Source organism: Bufo bufo, chromosome 1, assembly GCF_905171765.1.
Source record: "Bufo bufo chromosome 1, aBufBuf1.1, whole genome shotgun sequence".
Taxonomy (NCBI): domain Eukaryota; kingdom Metazoa; phylum Chordata; class Amphibia; order Anura; family Bufonidae; genus Bufo; species Bufo bufo.
Genome location: NC_053389.1, coordinates 722,503,641 through 722,526,921, shown reverse-complemented (window position 1 = coordinate 722,526,921; position 23,281 = coordinate 722,503,641). Strand labels below are relative to the sequence as shown.

Genomic DNA, 23,281 nt, shown 5'->3' with positions numbered 1-23,281 from the left:
GCTTTAGGCCGTCTGGTGTTGCAGGCGGCAGTTGATTGATGCCTCCGGTGTTGGTCTAGTTTGTTCTGGTCCCTCCCTTCTGGGACTGCTCTGGAACGTCCCATGGTTTCCTGTGTCCCCCAAGGAATATGGGCGAGAAAAGGAGACTTTTGTATTACTTACCAGTAAAGTCTCTTTCTCGCTCTTCCTTGGGGGACACAGCACCCGCCCTTCATTTGGGTTTACAGTTGTGGTTCCGGCTTGGTTGCCCCCGTTGGGGCTTGACGGTTCTTTTTCCGGTTGGTGGTTATCTTTCACTACTTGGACACGCAACTGGCAGTCTCTTCTCCAGGCTGAAGGGTATAGCTGATGGAGGAGGGGCTTACAGCTTTCACTTAGTGTCACGCCTCCTAGGGAGCAGAGCTATACCCATGGTTTCCTGTGTCCCCCAAGGAAGAGCGAGAAAGAGACTTTACTGGTAAGTAATACAAAAGTCTCCTTTTGTTCTATGGTTCACACATGTCATTATATATGGTACACTTTTTTACCCAATTTTTATTTAAAAAAAACTTTATTTCACATTTTAGGCCGTTGTCTTTTATTTAGTATTCCAAAGCATGATTGTCCATCTTTTTTAGAGAATGCGATATCTAAGTTTTTTTGTATTTAGTGTAACATTTCATCACATAATTGTACTTTTTAATTACCAATGCAATTAATACCCAGCACTTTTTGTTTTCTTCCCTTGTGACCCTCTACTCCTGACATATTTTTTATTTTTTTTTGCGACAAAGGAGCACCGGAAGACAGACAAGCAGGAAAGGCCACATGGGAACACGACTTACACATCACTTGAAGAAATCTGTAGGGGAAAGCAGCCTGTGGTTAAATTATATCGCGTAGAGAAACAGCTGGAAGAAAAGGAATTGAGTAAATTGGACAGTGAACACAACTCGGCTCATGTATGGCTTTTCAGACCTGATTGATATTTTTCATTACTAGTTACTAGTTTTGCTCTAGAATTTGCGTTATGATTCTGCTTATGCTGCATTCAAGACTGGAGTAACTTTACCCTTTCTTTTACCCAGTTTCATTTGTGTTTCTTTTTCTATACGCATAGCTGCTAATTGCCCTTAGGAATAGCTAGTTTTTTTGTCTCAGGAGTAGAAGTGTAAAAAAAAAAGCTAAATAATGCTCCATATCCACTACTGTTGAAGTGAATGGGAACGGAGGAGCTGCACTTACACCAGATCGGCGCTACGATGTTGACGGGAAACAGATAAACAGTCAAGAGAAGGCAGCGCTCGCATTGGGGGACACAGCCAAAGACCTCGGGAGGCGGACACTCAGTAGAAAGTGTTCACTACTCCCACCAGTCATACCCCTCCTGAGCTCATCAGTTTTAGCTTAGTGTCCATAGGAAGCAGGCATCTGCTTTGCAGGTCTAGATTTTTTATTTTTTTCCCCCCTGTTTTCTGACAGGGTCCAGGGTGGAAATACAGGGAGGTTGGCTTAGCAGCGGGATGTCCCCAAACATCCCTAGCAGCCACACAAAAAGAAAAGGTGGCGTGGAGGATGACCAAATCCTCCAGAGCCTGCCAGCCATAGATCCCCCCCCCCCCCCCCCCCAAAAAAAGACCTAGAGGCTGAAGGATCCTTTGCTGGACTCTGCGCGCGCGCCAGTTCTTGTACTGAGCCCTATGCTCTAACCATGTTCCGGTGCCAGTCAGGCCTTCTGGCCACCTTGTAAGACATGTGCAGGGCGGCCTGGGATGGGGCTGCTCCATTGCTGGCGTTACAGCCCGGTGGTTGCATGCTTCTGAAGCCCCCCTTCTGGTTGACCGCTCACTCCACTAGGGCGGTTAGGGCATTATGGGCGGACATTGGGGGACAGAACACCCACCGCTCTTGTTCTTGCCGGGCTGTTGGGCAGGTTACCCTTGTTTAGTTGCTTCCCTTGCTAGGTTTCAGACATCTATTGTTTGCAGGTGGTGTGGTTTTCCTGTTTTGTTGTCCTTGGCTCCTACTGCTTTTCATACAAACTAATGAGCTCCGTGCCTGCAGGAGGGGTATAGCTGAGGGGGGGGGGGGGGGTTAACACTTTCTACCTAGTGTCCGCCTCCAAGTGGCAGCACCTATACCCAAGGTCTTTGGTTGTGTCTCCCAATGAACAAGACGAGAAAGGGATTTTACGGTGAGTACCTCAAAAAAATCCAGTTATTCCGGTTGGTTAAAGGCTACAATTTTTTTATTTTTATTACTGCATTGTACTTATTTTTAGCTAAAAATCATTTTTTCAATTGGTCTTTATTAAAAAGTATGGAATCCTTTTTTGTGTGCATAGCTGAGATGGTGTAGTAGCAGCCTGTGGATTTTCTGTCATTTTTCTTTCTCTGCTCCCTCACATTATAAACACTCATTATAGCTCAGTTCTTCTCTTACTGATAAGAGAGTGGTTTAAATAAGTGTTTATGACTTCTTAGTAGTTTAGAGTTAAGTTTTATTAGATGAAGGCACAAAATGAAAGTACCAGTCACACAAAAAAACTATTAATCCTTTGTGACAGAATGGCTCAATATTTTTAATTGAAAATATGATTTTTAGCCAAATGAGTAAAATGCAATAATAAACTAAAATTGCTACCGAAGTTGTACATGGCCTTTAACGTTATCCCCTAGCCACAGGATAGGGGAAACTATTAGATTGGTGTGGGTCCTACCGCTGGGACTCCAACCGATCACAAGAACAGGGGCCCCATACCCCCTGCAGCCTACCCTTAAAAGAACAGAGCACTGAATTCAGTTGTCTCTGGAACTCCCATACAAATGAATGGAGAGGCCACTCGCATGTGCGACTGGCTGCTCCGTTCTTTTTAGTGGGGCTGCAGGAAGTACTGGCCCCGTTCTCATGATCGGTGGGGTTCCTACCGCTGGGAACCCTATTTATCACGAGAACAGGTCCCTGTACCCCCTGCAGCCGCCCTGTGGTTAGGGGATAAGTTTAATCAACCGGAATACCCCTTAGATGCAAACAGACCTCCAGACGTGGCAAACCCGCAGTGGTGATGATACTCAGCTGGTCCCTGCCGCTGGACCAGCACTTCCGCTCCTCTCTGCACTGACATCAACATCCATCGACGAAGGGGACATGAGACACAAGGGGAAAAGGTCACCGCTGCAGCGGTTATGTCCCCCCCTAATCCTTCCCGTTGACAGATTTTGATGTCCACACAGAGGGGATCAAAAGTGCCCATTCAGGAGCTACGCAGATCAAATCCAGTGGCAAGTGGGTGTCCTGACCACTGTGGGTCTGCCACATCTGGAGGTCTGTTTGCATCCCAGATAACCCCTTTAAATGTGCCTGCATTACAGCTGTCTGAAAGCAGTAATTAGGCAGGATACAGGACCAGAATATATTTCAGCAAGTTTTTACAATTTTATGACTTGAGAAAGTAATAATAATGAATAATAATAATTAGTGTTGAGCAAAGCGAGCTTTGAATGCTTCATCCGAAGTCGCTTTGTTCAAAACTTTGGAATAATACTGTACGGAGATTCGTCTCCATACAGTATTAGAATGTATGGGCTCTGGTGAGCCAAAGTTAGTTATTCACGAAGTCGCACGTGACTTTGTTGAATAACTTCAGTAGTTGATTTTTAAAGTGGAAAACCACTTTAAATCTTGAAACCGAACTCTGCTTCGGTTCCAAGGTACTAGTCGGAACTGAAGCAGAGTTCGGTTTCAAGTTTTAAAGTGGTTTACCACTTTAAAAATCATTTACAGACGTTATTTAACGAAGTCACGTGCGACTTCGTGAATAACTAACTTCGGCTCCTCGAAGTCCATACATTCCAAGACTGTACGGGAGACGGATCTCCATGCGGTATTATTCCGAAGCTTTGAACGAAGCGACTTCAGATGTAGCATCCGAAGCTCGCTTTGCACAACACTAATAATAGTGATTACTGATAGGGCATGAATGACAAGGCTGCAAGGATTAGTACGCTGTATAATAACTACGGGAGTGATCTAATCACAGGCATCAAACTCTATAGCCAGCGCCAACGACATCTGTCAGTAGCTTTGTACCTATGACACTGGCTGACCTGTTACATGTGCGCTTGGCAGCCAAAGGCATTTGCGTTGGTCCCATGTTCATATATGCCTGCCATACCCTCTGCACTTTGATTGACAGTGCGAAGCTTTGAGATGTTTTCACTGCCTGGCCCTGTCAATTAAAGTGCGGCATTTGCAGAGAGAGCTGAGCCTCTAGGTGTGACAGCATTGTCCCGGTTGCTCCTAGACGCTTATTTGCATATATTAAAACTTAAAGGGGTTATACAAACTATAAAACATGCCCCCTAATGCCCGGGTCCCTCATATAGATTATCTTTATCCTGATCCCCACACGGCCGCCACTGCATCTCCCTAGTTTCTAGGAAGGCTCGTCCCTGTCATGGCCTGCTGTAGGCTGCTCTTCCCATTACCGTATGTTTTGATCCATGCGACGGGGGAGATGCGGCCATGCAAGGATGGGGAGTGGGGTAAGTATAATCTATATCAGTGGCATGGGCATTGAGGGGCATGTCTTATAGTTTGGATAACCCCTTTAAGTTTTCTCAGAAATGTATTATTCATTCCATGGCGCTGTACCTACGAAAAAGGGGTATACTTACATATACAGACAATTGCACTAAGCATGAACAAAAGACGAGTTACAAACTTGTACAGAAGGTGAGAGGGCCCTGCCTGCGAGGGCTTACAATCTACAAGGTATAGAGGAAGGACACGGTAGGTAAAGGTAAAGCTGGTAATGGCGGCATCACAGCAGCAGGGTTACTGGTTGTAGGCTTGTCTGAAGGGTTTTTAGGTTTCTTTTAAAGGATTCCACTTTAGTTGAGAGTCTGATATGTTGGGGTAGAGAATTCCAGACTATGGGGATAAGATAAGAGGTGATAAGAGAAGAGTAGAGAAGGAGGTTGTGTGGGGATGTATTGGTAAAGTAGCTCATAGATGTATTGAGGGGAGGCCTTATATGTATCTGTTAGTATCTTAAACTGAATTCACTGGGCAATGGGGAGCCAGTGAAGGGATTGGCAGACGGAAAGGCAGAGAAGTAACTGGGTGAGAGATGGATTAGTCTGGCAGCAGAGTTGAGGATAGATTGGAGGGGAGCGAGAGTGCTAGATGGAAGGCCACAGAGAATGTTGCAGTAGTCTAGGCGGGAGATGATGAGGGCAGGTACAAGCATTTCTCGTGCATGGCATTGGGGGACACAGCACCATGGGTATATGTCCAACTACCACTAGGAGGCACTAGACACAAAAAGTGTTGGCTCCTCCCCGTTGGGCTATACCCTCTCCACAGGCACAAGGCTATTCAGTTTTTGTCTAGTGTCCGTAGGAGGCAGACCTGTCCTGCTTTTTTGCAGGTCCTGCTGTTTATTTTTTATTCTTTTTTTCTCTCTTCTGCAGGTCTCGGTGATCTCCACCGTTATACCTGCTGCAGGCTGGGGCTCCATCGTGTTCCACTTTAGTTGCCCCCCCCTGCGGGCGCGTACTTCTGTACCATCGCCGGTCACCCAGTCCCCACAGACTGCATCCGCAGTGGCTTGCCGGCATTCCCACGGTTCCCGTGTTGAGTCTGCCGAAGGGGTGACCCTGCGGCGCCCGAAGACATCAGATGGTGAGTATAGTGAGTATATTCCCCTGTCCCTGCCCCAGGGTTAGGTTCCCTCCTGTGGCCAGGGGGGTGGGATCCACCTTAGCTGGGGGTCCTGGGAAGCTTCCATCTTCCTCCACCTTTCTCTTCCCCCTTGGTTGGTTTTTTCTCTCCTCCCTGGCCACACAGTCCAGGCGTCGCTTCTCCTGGGCCTTCCCCGCTACTTTAGTGACCGGCTTTTGCAGGGACTAGGCCTCATCTTCCATGGCCCGTTCCCGGCTCCCAGGTGCTCTGTTTGCCCTGTTCCGCCCACCCCCAGGCGTCGCTCCCCCCCACCCTCCTCACCTAGTTTTGTGGGTCCGGAGGCCCCTCGGTCGGCCGCGATTCGTCCCGCCCCCCTCGCTCCATTCCCGGCCGCCTCATAAATCGAGGCCCCGGCTTTTGGGCCTGCTAGGCCGCGATCTTCCCGGCCCCTCCTCCTTGCTTCCCGGGCTTTTCTGACCCCACCCGGCCCTCGGGAGGGGCTATCTCCTCCACCCTTTACTGGTCTAACGTGGGTTATCCATTCTACTTTACAGGTTGAGTACCTGTACCCTCCAAATGCAGTAGCATTCCCAGATTCTGTGGCTATGTTTCCACTCTCCTTAGACATGCAGCCACTTTCCCTATATTTTAGGCGTGTGGTTGTATTACTCAAGGTGCTGGGCCCTATGGTGCAATCTGTGGCCCATACAGTTTCTGTATTACTGGGTGCTTTCTGCCCCAGGTTCTAATCTGTGCTGCGGATGTTGGTTTCACCCTTTTGGTTCTTCCATACATCTCCACTCCGTTTCTGTCGTGCTCAATGGTCTCCTTGTACTTCTCAGGGCACTGTCTACAACAGGCCATCCTGGTTCTGCATGTGCATGGTTTCCATATCTGGCAGGGGTGGGCCAGCCCAACCCCAGCCCAACCCCCACCTTGTCGGTCTAGTGCTACTTATTGTAGCTCCAGTATATGGCTGATCTGTTCCGATCTGGCGGGTGGTCCACATACAACCATGCTCCCTACACCATGGCCAGGTGGTTGTTGGCCTTTGTGCTAGGGTTGCTCTTGCCATCTCTATAAGGTACTACGGTTTGCTGCGCTTCGCGTTACCCCATGTTATAGAGGAGTACTCGCGTTGTTTCCTATTACAGAGTGGCCTATTCCTGGTGGAGTACAGGGATCTCCACTGGATCTTCTACCTTGTTGGGGCACGTAGCTGGTGAGCATCGGCCGCTGCAGCAGTTTTCGGTCATCGCTGGATGTCCTCTGCCACATGGAATCCTTCTGGGGTCATCAGCATTTTTCATCGCTGGACGTCCTCCCTGACGGGTCAGGGACAGGACCACTGAGCGCCACACACCTGCCTGGTAGGTAATTTTTCAGCTGGTTGCTCTGGCATCGGACAGGGTCCCGTAGTTCCTTCTGGGTCCAGGTGTTCTCGGTATTCCCTTATATTCTCTGCTTAGTTGTACTACATGACAGAGGGGCAGTCCCCTTGGACCTTGCCGTCGTTTGCACCTGTCAGGTACTTTCTCCCCCCTGGGAGTTTTCAGTACGCCGGTCGCGGCTGGTTTCTACATTTCTGTGTAGTCTCACCCGGCTTTTTCATGGCGACTTCTGCATTCCTTATGCATATGGATGTCTGTCAATTTAGTGGTACATCCCGAGCTGCTGTACTTGTCCTCTCTGGGACAATGTATACAGTTTGCTAGTCACTGTTCTTGGAATGGGTAGTTGTCCATGGCCAATGTCCCTTCCCCTATGGTAGTTTCATCTCTCCTTTCCTGGATATTCTGGCTTGCGTTGTCTTCTGGTGGTTCAGCTCCTGGTTCCTTGTGAGCCCATCCCGGGTACTCCTTCTGGAGTCCCTGGTCCCCGTTTATTTGACCACTCAGGTTCTGCATGGCAATAGTTTTTTTGGGGGGATCGGGGCCTGGGTTGATTGTTCCCTTTATGGGTTCCAATAACCTTGTGGTCTTCTTGGGATTCGTGTCTCTTTTCCCATCCTCCCACGTCAAGTACCTGGTATTGAGTGGTTTAGCACAACGGTTTGCAATTCCGCCGTATGGTCTCCTTCGGGAGGGACCTCCTCCTGTTGTAGAACCTTTCCTCCTTAGGCGGTTGGAGTACTCTCCTTCTACTTCCATGTCTTTCAGTCCAGTGTGTCCTGCTGAGATTTCCTGGGCCTGTATCTGGTTCCTTTTTTCCCTGATGCTTCACATGCCCAGAGTTTCCTCTGGTCTTACGCTTCACAGTGATATCTTGTTTTCCGAGGCTCGGGCCTCATCTCCTGTTTTTGGGACGCAGGTCTTACTCTTTTTTCCTGGCTTTTACCTACAACCCCCTCCTTCTCCAAGGGTTGGCGGTTTCCTCTAGCAGCCTTGGGTTTTTGCCTTTTAAATAGGGCGCATAACTTCATCATCTGCCTTGCGGTGAGGGGAGACCTGCTCCCTTCACATGTGAGCCTTGCTACGGCTTCACTCACTCGTTTGGCTTCCAGTACTTCCTTGTTTCCTTTCTCCCCTGGCCTGTCAGGGGTTGGCCACAGGTTTTTTCGCTCTTTGGGTCTGAGACAATTTAGAGCGTTAGGTAGTCCCAACACGCGGTGCTGTCCTAATTTTTTTCTCCAGCCCTTGGCTGAGCTCGGTGTTCCCTTTTGCCGCCTTCTTGCATTTGGGATTTTCTTCCAGGCATTTTTCCTGGGGTGCTGACAGTCTTCTCTGATTCTTCCTTGAGGTTTCTTCCTTGTTATGGAACCTCTTGCCCATTCCGTGTTTTCTACTGTTGGGTCACATGGTTCTCCTGCACCTGTATACCCAACCGGTGGCATGGCTGTTCTTTTCCCACCCTCGGGGACTGCTTTGGGACGTCCCATGGTGCTGTGTCCCCCAATGCCATGCACGAGAAAATTGGATTTTTTGTACTCACCGTAAAATCCTTTTCTCGTAGTAGGCATTGGGAGACACAGATCCCACCCTATGTTTTTACTTCCGATTTTCCGGGCTGGTCTCTTGATCTTTCCCGGTACGGGAGTTGTTGGTTCCTTGTTTTTTTTTTTTTTCTCTCTCCTACTGCTTTTTGTACAAACTGAATAGCCTTGTGCCTGTGGAGAGGGTATAGCCCAACGGGGAGGAGCCAACACTTTTTGTGTCTAGTGCCTCCTAGTGGTAGTTGGACATATACCCATGGTGCTGTGTCCCCCAATGCCTACTACGAGAAAAGGATTTTACGGTGAGTACAAAAAATCCAATTTTTTGCAGACTCCTGGTTGAGCAATGTGTGGATGCAGGTGGTGAAAAGAGCTTGGATGTGCGGTTTGAAGGACAGGGCAGAATCTAAGGTAGCGGACTTGGTTGACCAGGGAGAGTGTGCAGCCATTAATTGTGATAGGGGAGGGGGTTGAGAAAGATGGGGGAAAGATGATAAATTCCATTTTTATCAATGTTAAGTTTTAGAAAGCGTGAGGAGAAGAAGGTGGATATAGAAGATATGCGTTGTGTGATTCTGGATAGTAAGTCTGGACCAGAGAGGTTAATTTGTGTGTCGTGAGTATAAAAGTGATACTAAAAGCCTTGGGATTCTATGAGCTATTTCAGGCAGAAGGTGTAGATTGAGAAAAGCAGGGGTCTTAGGACAGAGCCTTGCAGGACACCAACACAGTGAATGAGACGAGGAGGTGGTGTGAGAGTAGGAGACACTAAATGTCTGTGAGGAGAGGGCCAGGTCAGTGATGCTAAGAGATTAGAGAGTTTGTAACAGAAGGGAGTGGTTGACAGTGTCAAAGGCAGAGGACAAAATAATGTTTATTTTGTTTTGGCAGATAGCAGGTAGTTGGTGACTTTGGTAAGGGCAGTCTCAGTCGAGTGGTGGGGTTGGAAGCCAGATTGTAGCGGGTCAAAGAGGGAGCAGGAAGAGAGATGAGAGGACAGTTCCGAATGTACATGTTCATGTAGCTTTGAGGCATATGGGAGAAGTGATATGGGGGGATAACTGGACAAAGAAGATGGGTCAATGGAAGGTTTTTTGAGGATGGGTGTAATGGTAGCATGTTCAAAACCAATGGGGAAGACACCAGTGGATATTGATAGGTTGAAGAGATAGGCTGTAATGGTGGAGAAGCAGGTTTTGGCAGAAGAGGACTGAGTAGCTGTGTAGAGGGGCTGTGGGGACTGTGTACTGAAGCTTTCTCTGATGTTGACGATCTTTTGTTTAAAGTATCTGGCAAAGTCCTCCGCTGAGGTGAGGATGGGGGCGCTGGGGGTTGTTAAAAAGTTGTTTAGGGTTGTGAGACAGGGAAGATATGAGAGATGAGAATTAGGCCTGTTTTGCAGCAGTGAGTGAGGGTTTGAAAATGAGGAGGGATTGTTTGTATGTGGTGAAGTGCTCCTTAGAATGGGATTTATTTCACTGCCACTCGGTAGCCTTGGAAGCTTGTCTCAGTTCTTTGGTCAGGCTAGTGTGCAAGGGATGTCTGTTGATTTTTTGGGGTTTATAGATAAGGAACAGAGTTGGGTAAAGATCAGACCCAGGTTGTGACAATCTCTGTTGGTGGGAGTGGAGCACTGCGAGAGGCCGAAGGTGGAAGAGAGTGCTATAGAAGCTTGGAGGCGGCTGAGTGGCAAGTGTCAATGGGGATTTTGAAGTCACCCATGATGATAGTGGGCATGTCAGCAGAAAGAAAGTGTGCAAATGCGACCAACACAGATGCCTTTAGCACACATGCAACAGGTCAGCCAGTTTCATAGGTACAGATCTGCTGACAGATGCCCTTTAATATTACTTTCCAGTGAAAAAAATGTTGCAACTTTCTTTGTTTTGTCTAGAAAAGATATGTAAACTCAAACTGATGGCCCTCCAACTGTTGAAAAACTACAACTCCTATCATGCCTGGACATCTTACAGCTATCAGGATATGCTGGGAGTTGTAGTTTTGCAGCAGCTGGAGGGCCATGAGTTTGACATCCGTGGTCTAGAATATGTATTGTGTATTTTTTATTTTTTTAAAGCAAATCAACCATACAGTAAGCTACAAAAAGCACATATAAATATCTATCTTATTAAATTTTCACCCTATTTCACCCTACCCCACTATCTGCATATGACAACCTCTGTTGTCTGGATGGCAACAGCCTCAAACTTAAAAAACAGACAAAAAAAACCACTATTCACAAATAACAATTCAGTGTTCTCCATCATTGTATCTTGTGCCACTTTAGGATGATTCTAAACTAAAACTGAAACTTACTAAATGGTTTTATGCCATCAGGAGTTAGCTTCACCAAGTAACAACGATGCTCATGACGGAACGGATCTGCCTGCCCTTGCACAAAATGCCATACTCTCTCCTAAGACAGATGACACAAGGAAGCATGATCAACAGGAAGGTGACCAGAGAACAATGCTTGCACTTCACTTGAGAAACTCTCTTTAAAGCAGCCTATAGTTCATCTTATTTTCTTGAATACAGAAACCCTAAATGCTGGATGGGCTACAGGTGAAAGCGACAATGAGCATCACTACGATCATGTACAGCATGTGCAATCTGAAGATCAAGAAGAGCAGCCATTGGATGACTCTGATAGTGACCAATTTGAACAGGTACAGCCTCGATTGTTTCTGTACTTAAAACATTACTTCATAGTTGCATACAAGTGGATAGCAAAATTAAAATGATTGGTTGCAGATTAATTTCACATTTCAGCAGTGCTGATAGAGCCACAAATTCAATTTTTGTACTTAGCGTAAAATCTCTTTCTCGTTTGATCCATTGGGGGAACACAGCACCATTGGTATTACCCAGCTACCACTAGGAGGCGACACTAGATATATAAAAAAAAAAAAAAGTTGCCACTACTCAGGTGGGCTATACCCTCTACACAGTCACTAGACTAATCAGTTTGAAACAAAAGCAAAGAACCAACATGTCCTGGACCAGGAAAGGAAAGGAGAACAGCAGCCCGGTGACAGAAAGAGAAATTAACACAGAGAGTAGGATTTGTGCCCCTATTGAATCAAACAAGAAAGGGATTTTATGGAACAAAAATCAAATTTTTTCGTTAAGGTCATTGGGGGACACAGCACAATGGTACGTCCCGAAGCAGCCCCCGCGGATGGGAAGATAACAGTTATGAAAAAGGTTGGGCGCACAGGTGCAGGAGAACCATGTGACCCAACAGGACCAGTAGAAGCCATAGAATGAAATGGTAGGTAGAAAAACTAAGGAAATGGGCTGAGAGGCTACAGGACCAGGAAGAGTCCCAAGAAAAAATTTGTGGGAGACCGCCAGGATCCCAAGGACAAGTGGCTGGGAAAAAAGTCCATATGCAAGAAGCTGGGAAAAAGAGAATCTACAGCAAAAGGAGCAGAGCAAGATGTCCTTTTCAAGAAACGAGAGTTGAACAAGTGCGCACTAGAGAGCCAGAGGAAGGATCTGGAAGAACCAGTACTCCCCCTGAAGAAACAGGAGTGCAGCACAACCATAGGCACCTGCTGGTAATGGCCTAGCGCTCTGCACCAAGAGGAGAATCTATAAGAGGACAGACCCAACAAGAAAATAGGATGGTCCTAGGGGACCAGAGAACCTGGGAAAAGGACAGGAGCAGTCCTGACCCAAGGAAAATGCCTCCTCGAGACAAAGGTAAAGGAAGACCCTGAGGAACACTCACTGCAAAGGAATGCAGTTCCATATGGACTAGAAGCAGAGGAACCCAATCAATAAGAGGACCCGGTAAGGTAAAAAAAACTCTAAAATGTCTCAGACTGAAAACATGGCCTGCCGGTGGCAAACACCATGTGAAGGACAGGGTAGAGGAAACCAGGAAGCACTGGAGGCTGAATGTGTTGAGAGAAGGAATAGCAAGGACTCACTATGGGAAGGGAGCAAGCCAACTTCCACTGTAAGGTGGGTGGGAAAAGATAAACTCCCTATGAGAAGGAGAAGGTGGAAACCCCATCCTGCCAGGGAAAGCAGCCAATCCAAGGGGGTCCTTGGTAATGGCTAGGAGAAGGGAATGTAAAGACATGCTTCTCATGCAAAGGAAGTGAAAATCGAGCCTAAGGAAAACTGGAACAGAATATCGTTGTAAAATGTAAGACCTGAGAAATCCCTCGCCACATGACGTTTCAGGAAAAAAGTAGCCCTAGTAATACAAGTGGAGACATACTTGTCTGAGCGATATTGGAGTAGAAGAGAGAGGACAGTTCCCAAACCAAGGGAAAGCTCCATCCCAGAAGTGGCCAATGTAAATTGCAAATCGAAGCAACAAGCTCCTAGGTACTAGGACCTGAACCTGAGGAGACGGGAAGAGAGGTTAGAATCCAAGAGGGAAACAAGCTTATGTGTACCCAGGAGGGAAAAGAACCAAACCGGGCCCAAAAAAGCAGCTGTTATACAGAGCATGTGTGGACAGAGATGATATGGGTAGCTTCCCCAGAGGGAACAGGCCAGCTAGATGGTCTAAAGATCATTGGAACAAGGACTCCAAGCAAGATTACCCATCAGAGGCTCAAGTAGGGTCCACAGGACTGGGCCACATGAAGAGAGTAATAGCCAGATTATCAAAGGAAATTTTTTATGTAGAAACCATAGGGAGAAAAGCAATCAGTCATGGTTAATCAACCATCACAAGTGTAGTGACTAGCATACTGTATAACACTGCCCCAGAAGGGGCAAGTATAGCACCCTGGATTTTGTAAAAGAATTGCCAAACACCCATATGTCAGAAATGGATGCAGGATTCGCCAGCGACTCGCCACAGACATGTCGAAACCAGCTACCAGCAGAGCACAGTTAAAACCCCAAGAAAGCGGGAAGAAACTGAGAGGTGCAAACAACGGCAAAGCCCAAGCGAACTGTGTATCTGTGATGTAGCACAACTATGAGAAAATAAGAGAATACCGAGGATGCCCGGCGCATGGAAGAACTGCGGGACCGTGTACAATACCAGAGCCAGCATTGGAAAATTCCTCCCACCAAGTAGTTGTGTGGTGCTCACCAGTTGTGTTAAAGCCATATAAGAGAGGGCGTCCAGCGATGATCCGAGAACTGCAGTAGCAGCTGGACTCACATTGTTGTGTATCCCTGCCTGATAGAGCGTCCAGTGGTGATCCAGGTACTCTGTCAGGACTGGAGCATGTAACTTTGTGAAAACAAAGCAGAGACAGTAACAACAATGCTATTACTCCATCCATCAAATGGGGTAATGCGATTGCGGTGTAGAGCAGTACTTCATAGGGTTGTCAAACACACCTAGCATGATAGCCAACAACCTGCAAGGTGGAGGGAGTGTGGTTGGTGCATAACAAGACTGAGAAGTCTTGTCAGATAATGCATAAAGCAATAAAGTAAAAATCATGCCTAGTACAGGGGCAATCAGAGGACCTGATGCACTCAGAGGGCCTGGTTCAGGAAGTACTGCACCGGCTGTCAGACGCTGCAGCCAGCATTACTATAGAGAATCCTTATAAGGAAAAGTCCTATGGAAGAACTGCAGGGGTCTAACCAATAGAGTACACCGCCATGATTTAAATACAATGCAAAGACGGGTGTGACCTGGTAGGACTGGAATTGAACAGGCCTGCCATATACTGGATCTTACACTTGCAACACTACTCCGCCCAAGATGGGGGGAATAAATGGTTACCAGGTAGATACTACAACCAGGATGGTTTGTCAGATACAGCACCCAGAGATAGTACAAGTACACCGCCAAGGACGACGGTAATGGGGTGCCAGATGCATACTAGAACCAGAAAGGAGTGCTGAATACAGCGTCTGGGGATGGTACAATCACTTTGCATGAAGAGGGGCCGCATGGTTGCCCAGCACACATTAGAGCCAGGAAAGGGTATTGCGGGAGCCATATAGATCACAGTTTGTACCAATAGGGCACAGCGCTTGGTGATACTACAAATACACCGCCTGATAAGGTAGTAATCTGGCTACATGGTGTACACTAGAATGAGGGTGGAAACATCTGGAGATGGTACAGGTACTCTGCCTAATAAAGGAGTAAGGCTACTTTCACACTTGCGGCAGAGTGATCCGGCAAGCAGTTTCATCACTGAAGGTATGCCAACTGATGGCATTTGTAAGACTGATCAGGATCCCGATCCGTCTTACAAATGCATTAAAATGCCGGATCAGTCTTTCCGGTGTCATCCAGAAAAAAACGGATCCAGCATTTTATTTTTTAAATTTTCGGTCTGCGCATGCGCAGACTGGAACGACGGGTCTGGCATTCCGGTACTTTTAATGCACTAATACATTCCTACGGAAAATAATGCCGGCATTCAGGCAAGTGTTCAGTTTTTTTGGCCGGAGATAAAACCGTAGCATGCTGCGGTTTTATCTTTGTCCTGATCAGTCAAAAAGACTTAACTGAAGACATCCTGATGCATCCTGAACGGAATGCTCTCCATTCAGAATGCATGGGGATAAAACTGATCAGTTCTTTTCTGGTATAGAGCCCCTAGGACGGAACTCTGCCAGAAAAGAAAAACGCTAGTTTGAAAGTACCCTAATATGGCTGTGTGGTGCAGACTAGAACCAGACAGGTGTAATAGCTACAGCATCTGAAGATGGTACTGTTAAAGATGCTCTTAATCAGAGCTAAAATGTTTGCTTCTGCTGCTCAAAATTAGTAGTTTAATCCTAGGATTTTATGTGTACAGAAGAAGAGACTTGACGCCAGCAGGGTCAATTCAGTTCTCAGCTTTTATTACACAGCACATTCCTATACATAGTGGGGGAGGGGGAGGAGTACATTGTGTAATTTCCTCATTGGTCAGTAGTAGTACTACATTTATCACAAATGACCCTTCCAGAAGGGGAGTCTTCCAAGATGGGCTGAAAACCTCGTGCTGTTCTTTGTTTGAAGCAACAGGATATGGAAGCCATCTTGATTTCTGAAGAATGATATACATATATGCACATCTCTATCAGTCAGCCCTTGGATATCGAGGGGTTAGGTCATGTGATATTTTTATAGATCAGGTTATTACGGACGCGGCGATACCTAATATGTATACTTTATGTAAGTTTTACACAATAATATCATTTTTGAAACAAAAAAAAATCATGTTTTAGTGTCTCCATAGTCTGAGAGCCATATTTTTTTTCAGTTTTTGGGCGATTATCTTATGTAGGGGCTCATTTTTTGCGGGATGAGGTGACTGTTTGATTGGCACTATTTTGGGGTGCATATGACTTTTTGATCGCTTGCTATTACACTTTTTGTGATGTAAGATGACAAAAAATAGATTTTTTTACACCGTTTTTATTTTTTACGGTGTTCCCCTGAGGGGTTAGGTCATGTGATATTTTTATAGAGCCGGTCGATACGGACGCGGCGATACCTAATATGTATACTTTTTATTTTATTTACTTAAGTTTTACACAATAACAGCTTTTTTAAAACAAAAGAAATTGCAACTGTCACGTCCACACACACAGGGGGGAGGATAGTGACCACTGCGCTCCACCCTCACCCCTGGCCCTGCCTACTTGCCACACGAGTCCTGATGACAGGGGACAACTGGACGGCAGTCCCTAACTTAGGATAAGCGCGGGAAGGACAGACAAGACAAATAACGGATAGTGAACGGACCGGGTAAAAACCAAGAGAGCAACGCACTACAGAGGGATAAGCAAAGAATGGTCAGGAGAAGCCGAGGTCAAATACCAGGAGAGTAGAGAAGTACAACAGGAGTCTGCAAAGAATAGTCAGGTGGAAGCCGAGGTCCAAATACCAGGAGGGATGCGCAGTACAGGAGGAGCAGGCAAAGGATCGTCAGGGAACAGGATCAGGTAAGCATACAGGAATCAAACAAATCGCCAGGAACCTAAATTAACAGGCAACCTGTGGCCAGCAGGCTGCCTGTTAAATACTAGCTAGCTGGGGTCATGTGACATCCCTAGTTAGAGTGGGCCACCAATAAGATCTAGAAACCAGATCCTTAGTGCCCTCAAAACCCGGATGGCCATAAAAGGCAGAATCGTGACACTCGCCTAACAGCTGAAGACTAAATTGTACAGGAACAAACAACTTATCTGTTTGGGTGGATACTGGTGCCAGATGTTGATCAGCCTTAATGCGAGCCAAGATATCGTGGGTTAGAGCTGGTAGGATGGATTCAGGCGGTGCCTCAGTAGGTTGAAAAGCATGGAAGCTCCGAGATAATGCGTCCGCCTTCACATTTTTACTTCCCGGCCTGAACGTAATGGAAAAATCAAAACGAGTAAAAAACAGAACCCATCTGGCTTGACGGGGATTCAACCTCTTAGCAGACTCGAGAAACATTAGGTTTTTATGGTCAGTGACAACAGTTACACAATGCCTTGCCCCCTCCAGAAAATGCCTCCACTCCTCAAATGCCCATTTAATGGCCAGCAGCTCCCTATTCCCTATGTCGTAGTTTCTCTCCGTGGGAGAGAATTTCATGGAAAAGAAGGCACACAGTCTCAGGTTAGTGAGGCTAGCAGGACCTTGTGAAAGGACTGCTCCTGCGCCATCCTCGGACGCATCCACTTCCACAATAAAAGGTCTCTCCTGATCAGGCTGGATCAGAATAGGAGCGCTACTGAATGCCTTTTCTCGTTCATTCCATTGGGGGACACAGACCATGGGTATAGCTTAGATATTACTAGGAGGGACACTATGCAAAAAAAGAAGCTCCTCCTCCTCGGGCTATACCCCCAGGCACCTCCAGGAGAACTTCAGTCTTTGCTTAGTGTCCGTTCAAGGAGGTTGACATTTATTCTTCTCCTGTTTGTTATTTTTTTCTGGTTTCAGATGGGGACGCAGGTCAGCATTGCGCTTTCCTGGCCCCTGTGGAGGGTCTGCCACGGTCTTCTGAAGGTTCCTGGCTACCTCCCATTCCCCCACAGAAGAAAAGTGGATCCAGGCTCGACATGTTAGCTCTGGCATCCCACCAGCTGCTGGGACACCTGCTGCCTACCCTCCACCAGAGCACTGCTCTCCTTGATTGGAGTCAGACATCTGAAGAGGTGAATCCCTGCTGGTCTGGACATCGAGGGAGCATGCTGTGCAGATAAGTATTGCCTGCTTCAATCTCCCTCCTTCCCCCCCTCCCCCCACCCCTTCATGTCGTCTGTCTGGTGCTCTGTGACCTGAGGTGAGCTAGAGAAGGACCGGCTGGGGGCATTTTTTCCCGTTGGGAGGGGGCCTTCTGGGGAGGGCTGGTGATTCCACTGACTCTGGGAACAGGTTGCGTTTCCCTACCTGCCTGCAGCTCAGACTATGGCCGCATCGGCGGCAATCTTGGCACTGAAGGAGTGTTTTTTATTTTATCTTATGGCCGCTGCGCTCTCTGCAGCTCCCGCCGGCCTGCTCCTCCCGATATTAACCCCCGTTGCGCCGTATCTGGCAAAGGGGTGTATTTTGATATGCAATGACGCGTCCAAGGGGGCGGAGCCTCGGCGTCCAGCTCTGTCTCTCCCTACGCCGGAGACTCTGCTGGATTGCGGCCGTGCAGCTCCTCAGTTCTCGGTGACCGGAGACTTCTGCTGTTGCCTGGGTGGTAGGAATTGCAGCAACCTGGTAGGAAATCTTTTTTGGAATACCATCATGCCTAAACCTGGGGCCCCTAAGCCTTCCAAGGCTTCATCTCAGGCTCCACTGGAGTCATGTAAAATATGCCTTCGGCCTTTTTCTGTCACTGGTTCCTGTGACTCATGCCCTGCTCCTGGACAGGATCAGCCTCCTTCTCTTGCTCAGCCCGGTCCTCCCTCTGCCCCTGCGGATCCAGCGGTACCCGCCTGGGCCTCCGCCATGTCTAATGCGGCAGCTGACCTGGCCTTAGTTGCCAAGGCAGCCATGTCCTTCATGGAGCGCATGGCGGCTACTACTCCAGTGGCATCCACCACTCCATCCCCTCTCAGTGACTCTCACAGAGGGCGTCTGACTTCTAAAAGGCAGCGTGAGCGGCAGCATTCCTCCTCGGATGACTCCGCTTCTCCCCCTCGCCTTGAGGCATGCCCGGTTGACTCTCCCCCTCGCAGGGAGCGCAAATCCGATGGGGAATTGTCCGGATCGGACGAAGTCACGGAGCGGGAACCCCTGCCTAAGCTTTCCACCATGGTAACCGAGTTGGTGGCAGCTGTCCGTGACACTTTTAATATACAAGGGGATTCTCCTCCCTCCACTAGTCGGGAGTTCTCCCCTTTTCCACCCAAGAAACAGGAGTCCGCCGTGTTCCCTATTCATGAGGAATTCACTGCGGTCCTATCAAAAGCTTGGGATCGACCTAATCAAAAATTTTCGGCCACCAAGCGTATGGATACGCTTTATCCTTTTCCAGCTGACACAGTGGAAAAGTGGACTTCTTCCCCTAAGGTAGATCCTCCGGTGGCCAGGTTAGCCAAGAACACGGCCCTTCCCGTCCTAGACAGTTCCTCTCTGCAGGATGCGGTGGACAGACGTTTGGATTCACTTTCCAAGTCCATCTTCTCGCTGGCGGGCGCTTCCCTGCGACCGGCCTTTGCGTCGGCTTGGGTCGCCAGAGCCCTTACAACGTGGTTGCAGCGTCACCACCAGGATCTGTCAGAGCAGGACGCCTCTGCAGATACTCTGGATTTTATCATCCAGATGTCTCAAGCGTCTAAATATCTCTGTGAGGCTTCAATGGACATCGGCTCCCTCTTTGCCCGTATTTCGGCCCTCTCTGTCATTCAGCGCAGGGAGGTCTGGCTGAAGGTGTGGGATGCTGATGCCTCATGCAAGCGTTCCCTCGCTAACCTTCCCTTTGAAGGGTCCAGGCTCTTTGGGGCTCAACTAGATGAATTCATTTCTGCCGCAACAGGGGGCAAGAGCACTCATCTACCCCAGCCCAGGACCAAGCGTCCCTTTCGGTCTCGGCCTTCAGGTTTCCTGGGCCAGTCCTTTCGTCGCTTCTCCACTGCCAGGACGCCGTCGTCCTCATCAGCAGGGGGATCCCAGGACTCCCGCAAGAAGCCTTTCTTCAAGCCCCAGCCCTCTTGGCGGCCTCGGGCGCAGTCAGCCCGTCCTCCTGCTCCCAAGCAACCCTCCGCATGAAGGAGTGCCCCCATCCCTCGTGGTGGGGGGCCGTCTGCTCTCCTTTCAACAGGTCTGGAGGGCTCAAGATCAGGACGCCTGGGCTCTGGAAGTGGTGACGTCCGGCTACAAGTTGGAGTTCGCGTCCAGCCCGCCGGAACGTTTTTTCCCTTCTCGCGTTCCGGGGGATCCAGCCAGGGCCTCGGACCTCTTTTTTGCGGTCTCCTCTCTTCTGGACCGTGGTGTCATTTCCCCCGTTCCCCCAGAAGAGCAAGGGACAGGTTTTTACTCAAACCTGTTCGTTGTTCCAAAGAAAGAGGGGTCAGTGCGTCCAATCTTGGATCTAAAACTTCTCAACAAGTTTCTACGGGTGCGGAAGTTTCGCATGGAGTCCCTTCGCTCCGTTATTGCTTCTCTGCTTCCAGGAGAATTTCTCGCGTCTGTGGACATTCAAGACGCCTACTTGCACGTCCCTATTGCAGAGTCCCACCATCGCTTTCTGCGCTTTGCCATAGCGGGGCGTCATTACCAGTTCGTCGCCCTACCTTTTGGGTTGGCAACCGCCCCTCGAGTTTTTACGAAGATTCTGGCGCCTCTCATGGCGCTTCTTCGCACCAGGGGCATCTCTTTGTTACCATACCTAGACGACATCCTGATAAAAGCTCAGTCTCTTCCACAGGCCGAGGACAGCGTCCGAAACACGGTTCAATCCCTGGAACGGTTCGGATGGCTGATCAATCTCCCCAAGTCCTCTCTGCACCCCTCCCAGAGACTCTCGTTCCTGGGGATGATCTTGGACACCTCGATTTCTCGGGTGTTTCTTCCAGATTCCAAGGCTTCCCAGATTCGTCTGGCAGTGGTGCTCCTTCTACGCTCTCCACGTCCCACCATTCGGGAGTGCATGCGGGTGCTGGGCCTTATGGTCTCCTCTTTCGAGGCGATTCCGTACGCCCAATTTCACACTCGTCCGCTACAACAGATGATCCTTGCCCTCTGGAACAAGAACCCTCGGGGTCTAGACACTCCTGTTCGTCTGTCCCGGCAAGTTCGAGCGTCTCTCCCTTGGTGGCAGTCTCCCCTGAACCTATCGTCAGGAAAGTCCTTCCTTCCGTTCTCCTGGACGATAGTCACCACCAACGCCAGCCTCATCGGTTGGGGAGGTGTTCTCCGGAACCTCACAGTTCAGGGTGTCGGGTCGACGGAGGAATCCCGTCTCCCGATAAACGTTTTGGAATTGAGGGCGATTTTCCACTCCCTCTCCCATTGGACTCCTCTCCTTGCGACTCGCCCGGTGCGGGTTCAGTCGGACAATGCCACGGCTGTGGCTTATGTCAACCATCAGGGCGGGACTCGCAGTCGGGCAGTAATGCGGGAAGTAGCGAGGATCCTCTTATGGGCGGAGTCTCATGTTCCAGTATTGTCGGCAGTGTACATCCCGGGAGTCGACAATTGGACAGCGGATTTTCTGAGTCGCACCAAGGTGGATCCGGGAGAGTGGTCTCTCCATCCGGAGGTGTTCGAGGACATCTGCCACCGATGGGGCCGTCTGGACGTAGATTTGATGGCTTCCCGGCTCAACCACAAGGTGCCGGTGTATCTTGCCCGCGCTCGAGACCCACGGGCGGGCGGGGTGGACGCGCTGGTATTTCCATGGCAGCGGTTCAGCCTCCTTTACGTCTTCCCTCCGATTCCTCTGTTGCCGAAGATGCTGCGCAAGATCGAGGCGGAGGGGATACCAACCATTCTCGTCGCTCCGGATTGGCCTCGCCGCGCCTGGTTCTCCAGCGTCGCTCGTATGTTGGCGGACGTTCCGTGGCCTCTGCCCGACAGAGAGGATCTCTTGTCTCAGGGGCCGCTCTTCCACCAGAATTCACGGCAGCTGCGTTTAACGGCGTGGCTGTTGAGACCGCCATCCTGAGGAAGAGAGGCTTCTCTGATGCGGTGGTGAGAACCATGATCAGGGCTCGGAAGCCGGCTTCTTCACGAATCTATTATCGCACCTGGAAGGCCTTCCTGGTTTTTTGTGAGAAATCGGGCTACTCGCCCCCACGTTTCTCTGTCCCAGTGGTGCTGTCCTTTCTCCAGTCCGGCCTCGACATGGGTCTGTCGCTCAGTTCTTTGAAGGGTCAGGTTTCTGCTTTGGCTATCTTTTTTCAGAGGTCCATTGCCTTTTTGAGACCTGTCAAAAACCTTCCTGCAGGGGGTGGCGCATTCTGTTCCCCCGTATGTGCCTCCCTTGCCCCCCTGGGATCTCAACTTGGTTCTGCGCGCCCTTCAGGCGGCGCCTTTTGAACCTCTGAGGGAGGTCTCTCTGGTTTTACTCACCTGGAAGGTAGTTTTTCTGGTGGCCATAACCTCCATCAGGCGAGTTTCGGAGCTGGCCGCACTTTCCTGCCGGGAACCTTTTCTGGTCTTTCACCAGGATAAGGTGGTGCTCAGACCGGTGCCTTCTTTTTTGCCCAAGGTGGTTTCTCCCTTCCACCTTAACGAGGATCTTGTCCTGCCCTCTTTTTGTCCTTCTCCGGCGAACCCCAAGGAATGCGCTCTCCACTCCCTGGACGTCGTCAGGGCCCTGAAGGGCAGTGGGAGCTTCCTGGGCTAGACGCAATCGCGCATCCGTTTCCCAGTTGTGTAAGGCGGCCACTTGGTCGTCCTTACATACTTTCACAAAGTTTTATCAGTTACACTCTCTGGCCTCGGCTGATGCTGCTCTTGGGCGCAGGGTATTGCAGGCTGTGGTTCCGGTTTGACTACTGGACGTTTATTCCTGGCGGTGTTGGATTTGTTCTTTTTTCCCACCCCATGGACTGCTTTGGGACGTCCCATGGTCTGTGTCCCCCAATGGAATGAACGAGAAAAGGAGATTTTTGTGAAACTCACCTGTAAAATCTTTTTCTCGTAATTTCCATTGGGGGACACAGCTCCCGCCCCTTTTTTGGTTTACGCCTTATGGTGTGCTGTGTGATGGTTTCCATAGTGTTTTGTTTCCGTTCTCCTTCTCCTACTGCTTTTGCAACGACTGAAGTTCTCCTGGAGGTGCCTGGGGGTATAGCCCGAGGAGGAGGAGCTTCTTTTTTGCATAGTGTCCCTCCTAGTAATATCTAAGCTATACCCATGGTCTGTGTCCCCCAATGGAAATTACGAGAAAAAGATTTTACAGGTGAGTTTCACAAAAATCTCCTTTTTTAATGTTTCAAATGAAGAAATTGCCTCAGTAGACCAATTCTCCAAATCAGACCCTTTCTTAGTAAGGTCGGTCAACGGTTTAGCAATTACAGAAAAATTCATAATAAATTTACGATAGTAATTGGCGAAACCTAAGAACCGTTGTAAGGCCTTTAAGGATGAAGGCCTTACCCATTCCTTAATTGCTAGTACCTTATCAGGACCCATCTTGAAGGCGTGAGGAGTCAGGACATGCCCTAGAAACAGTATCTCCTGTACACCAAAGACACATTTCTCTTGTTTAGCCCCTTTCAGGTCAATCTTGGAAAACCAGGTTGCCCCCAGCACCTGGTTAAATAAATCCGGAATCAATGGGAGGGAGTATCTATTCTGGACAGTGATTTTATTTAATCTCC

At 48.9% G+C, this 23,281-nt stretch overlaps 1 protein-coding gene across 1 annotated transcript in view; it reads left to right on the top strand.

Moving 5' to 3' along the window:
- Positions 1–23,281, top strand: part of WDR76 (WD repeat domain 76) — a 140,738-nt gene that overhangs the window by 21,822 nt on the left and 95,635 nt on the right. The window contains 3 exon segments of the mRNA XM_040415662.1: positions 774–941; positions 10,934–11,051; positions 11,135–11,265. Of these exon segments, the coding sequence (XP_040271596.1) occupies positions 774–941; positions 10,934–11,051; positions 11,135–11,265 (417 nt within the window).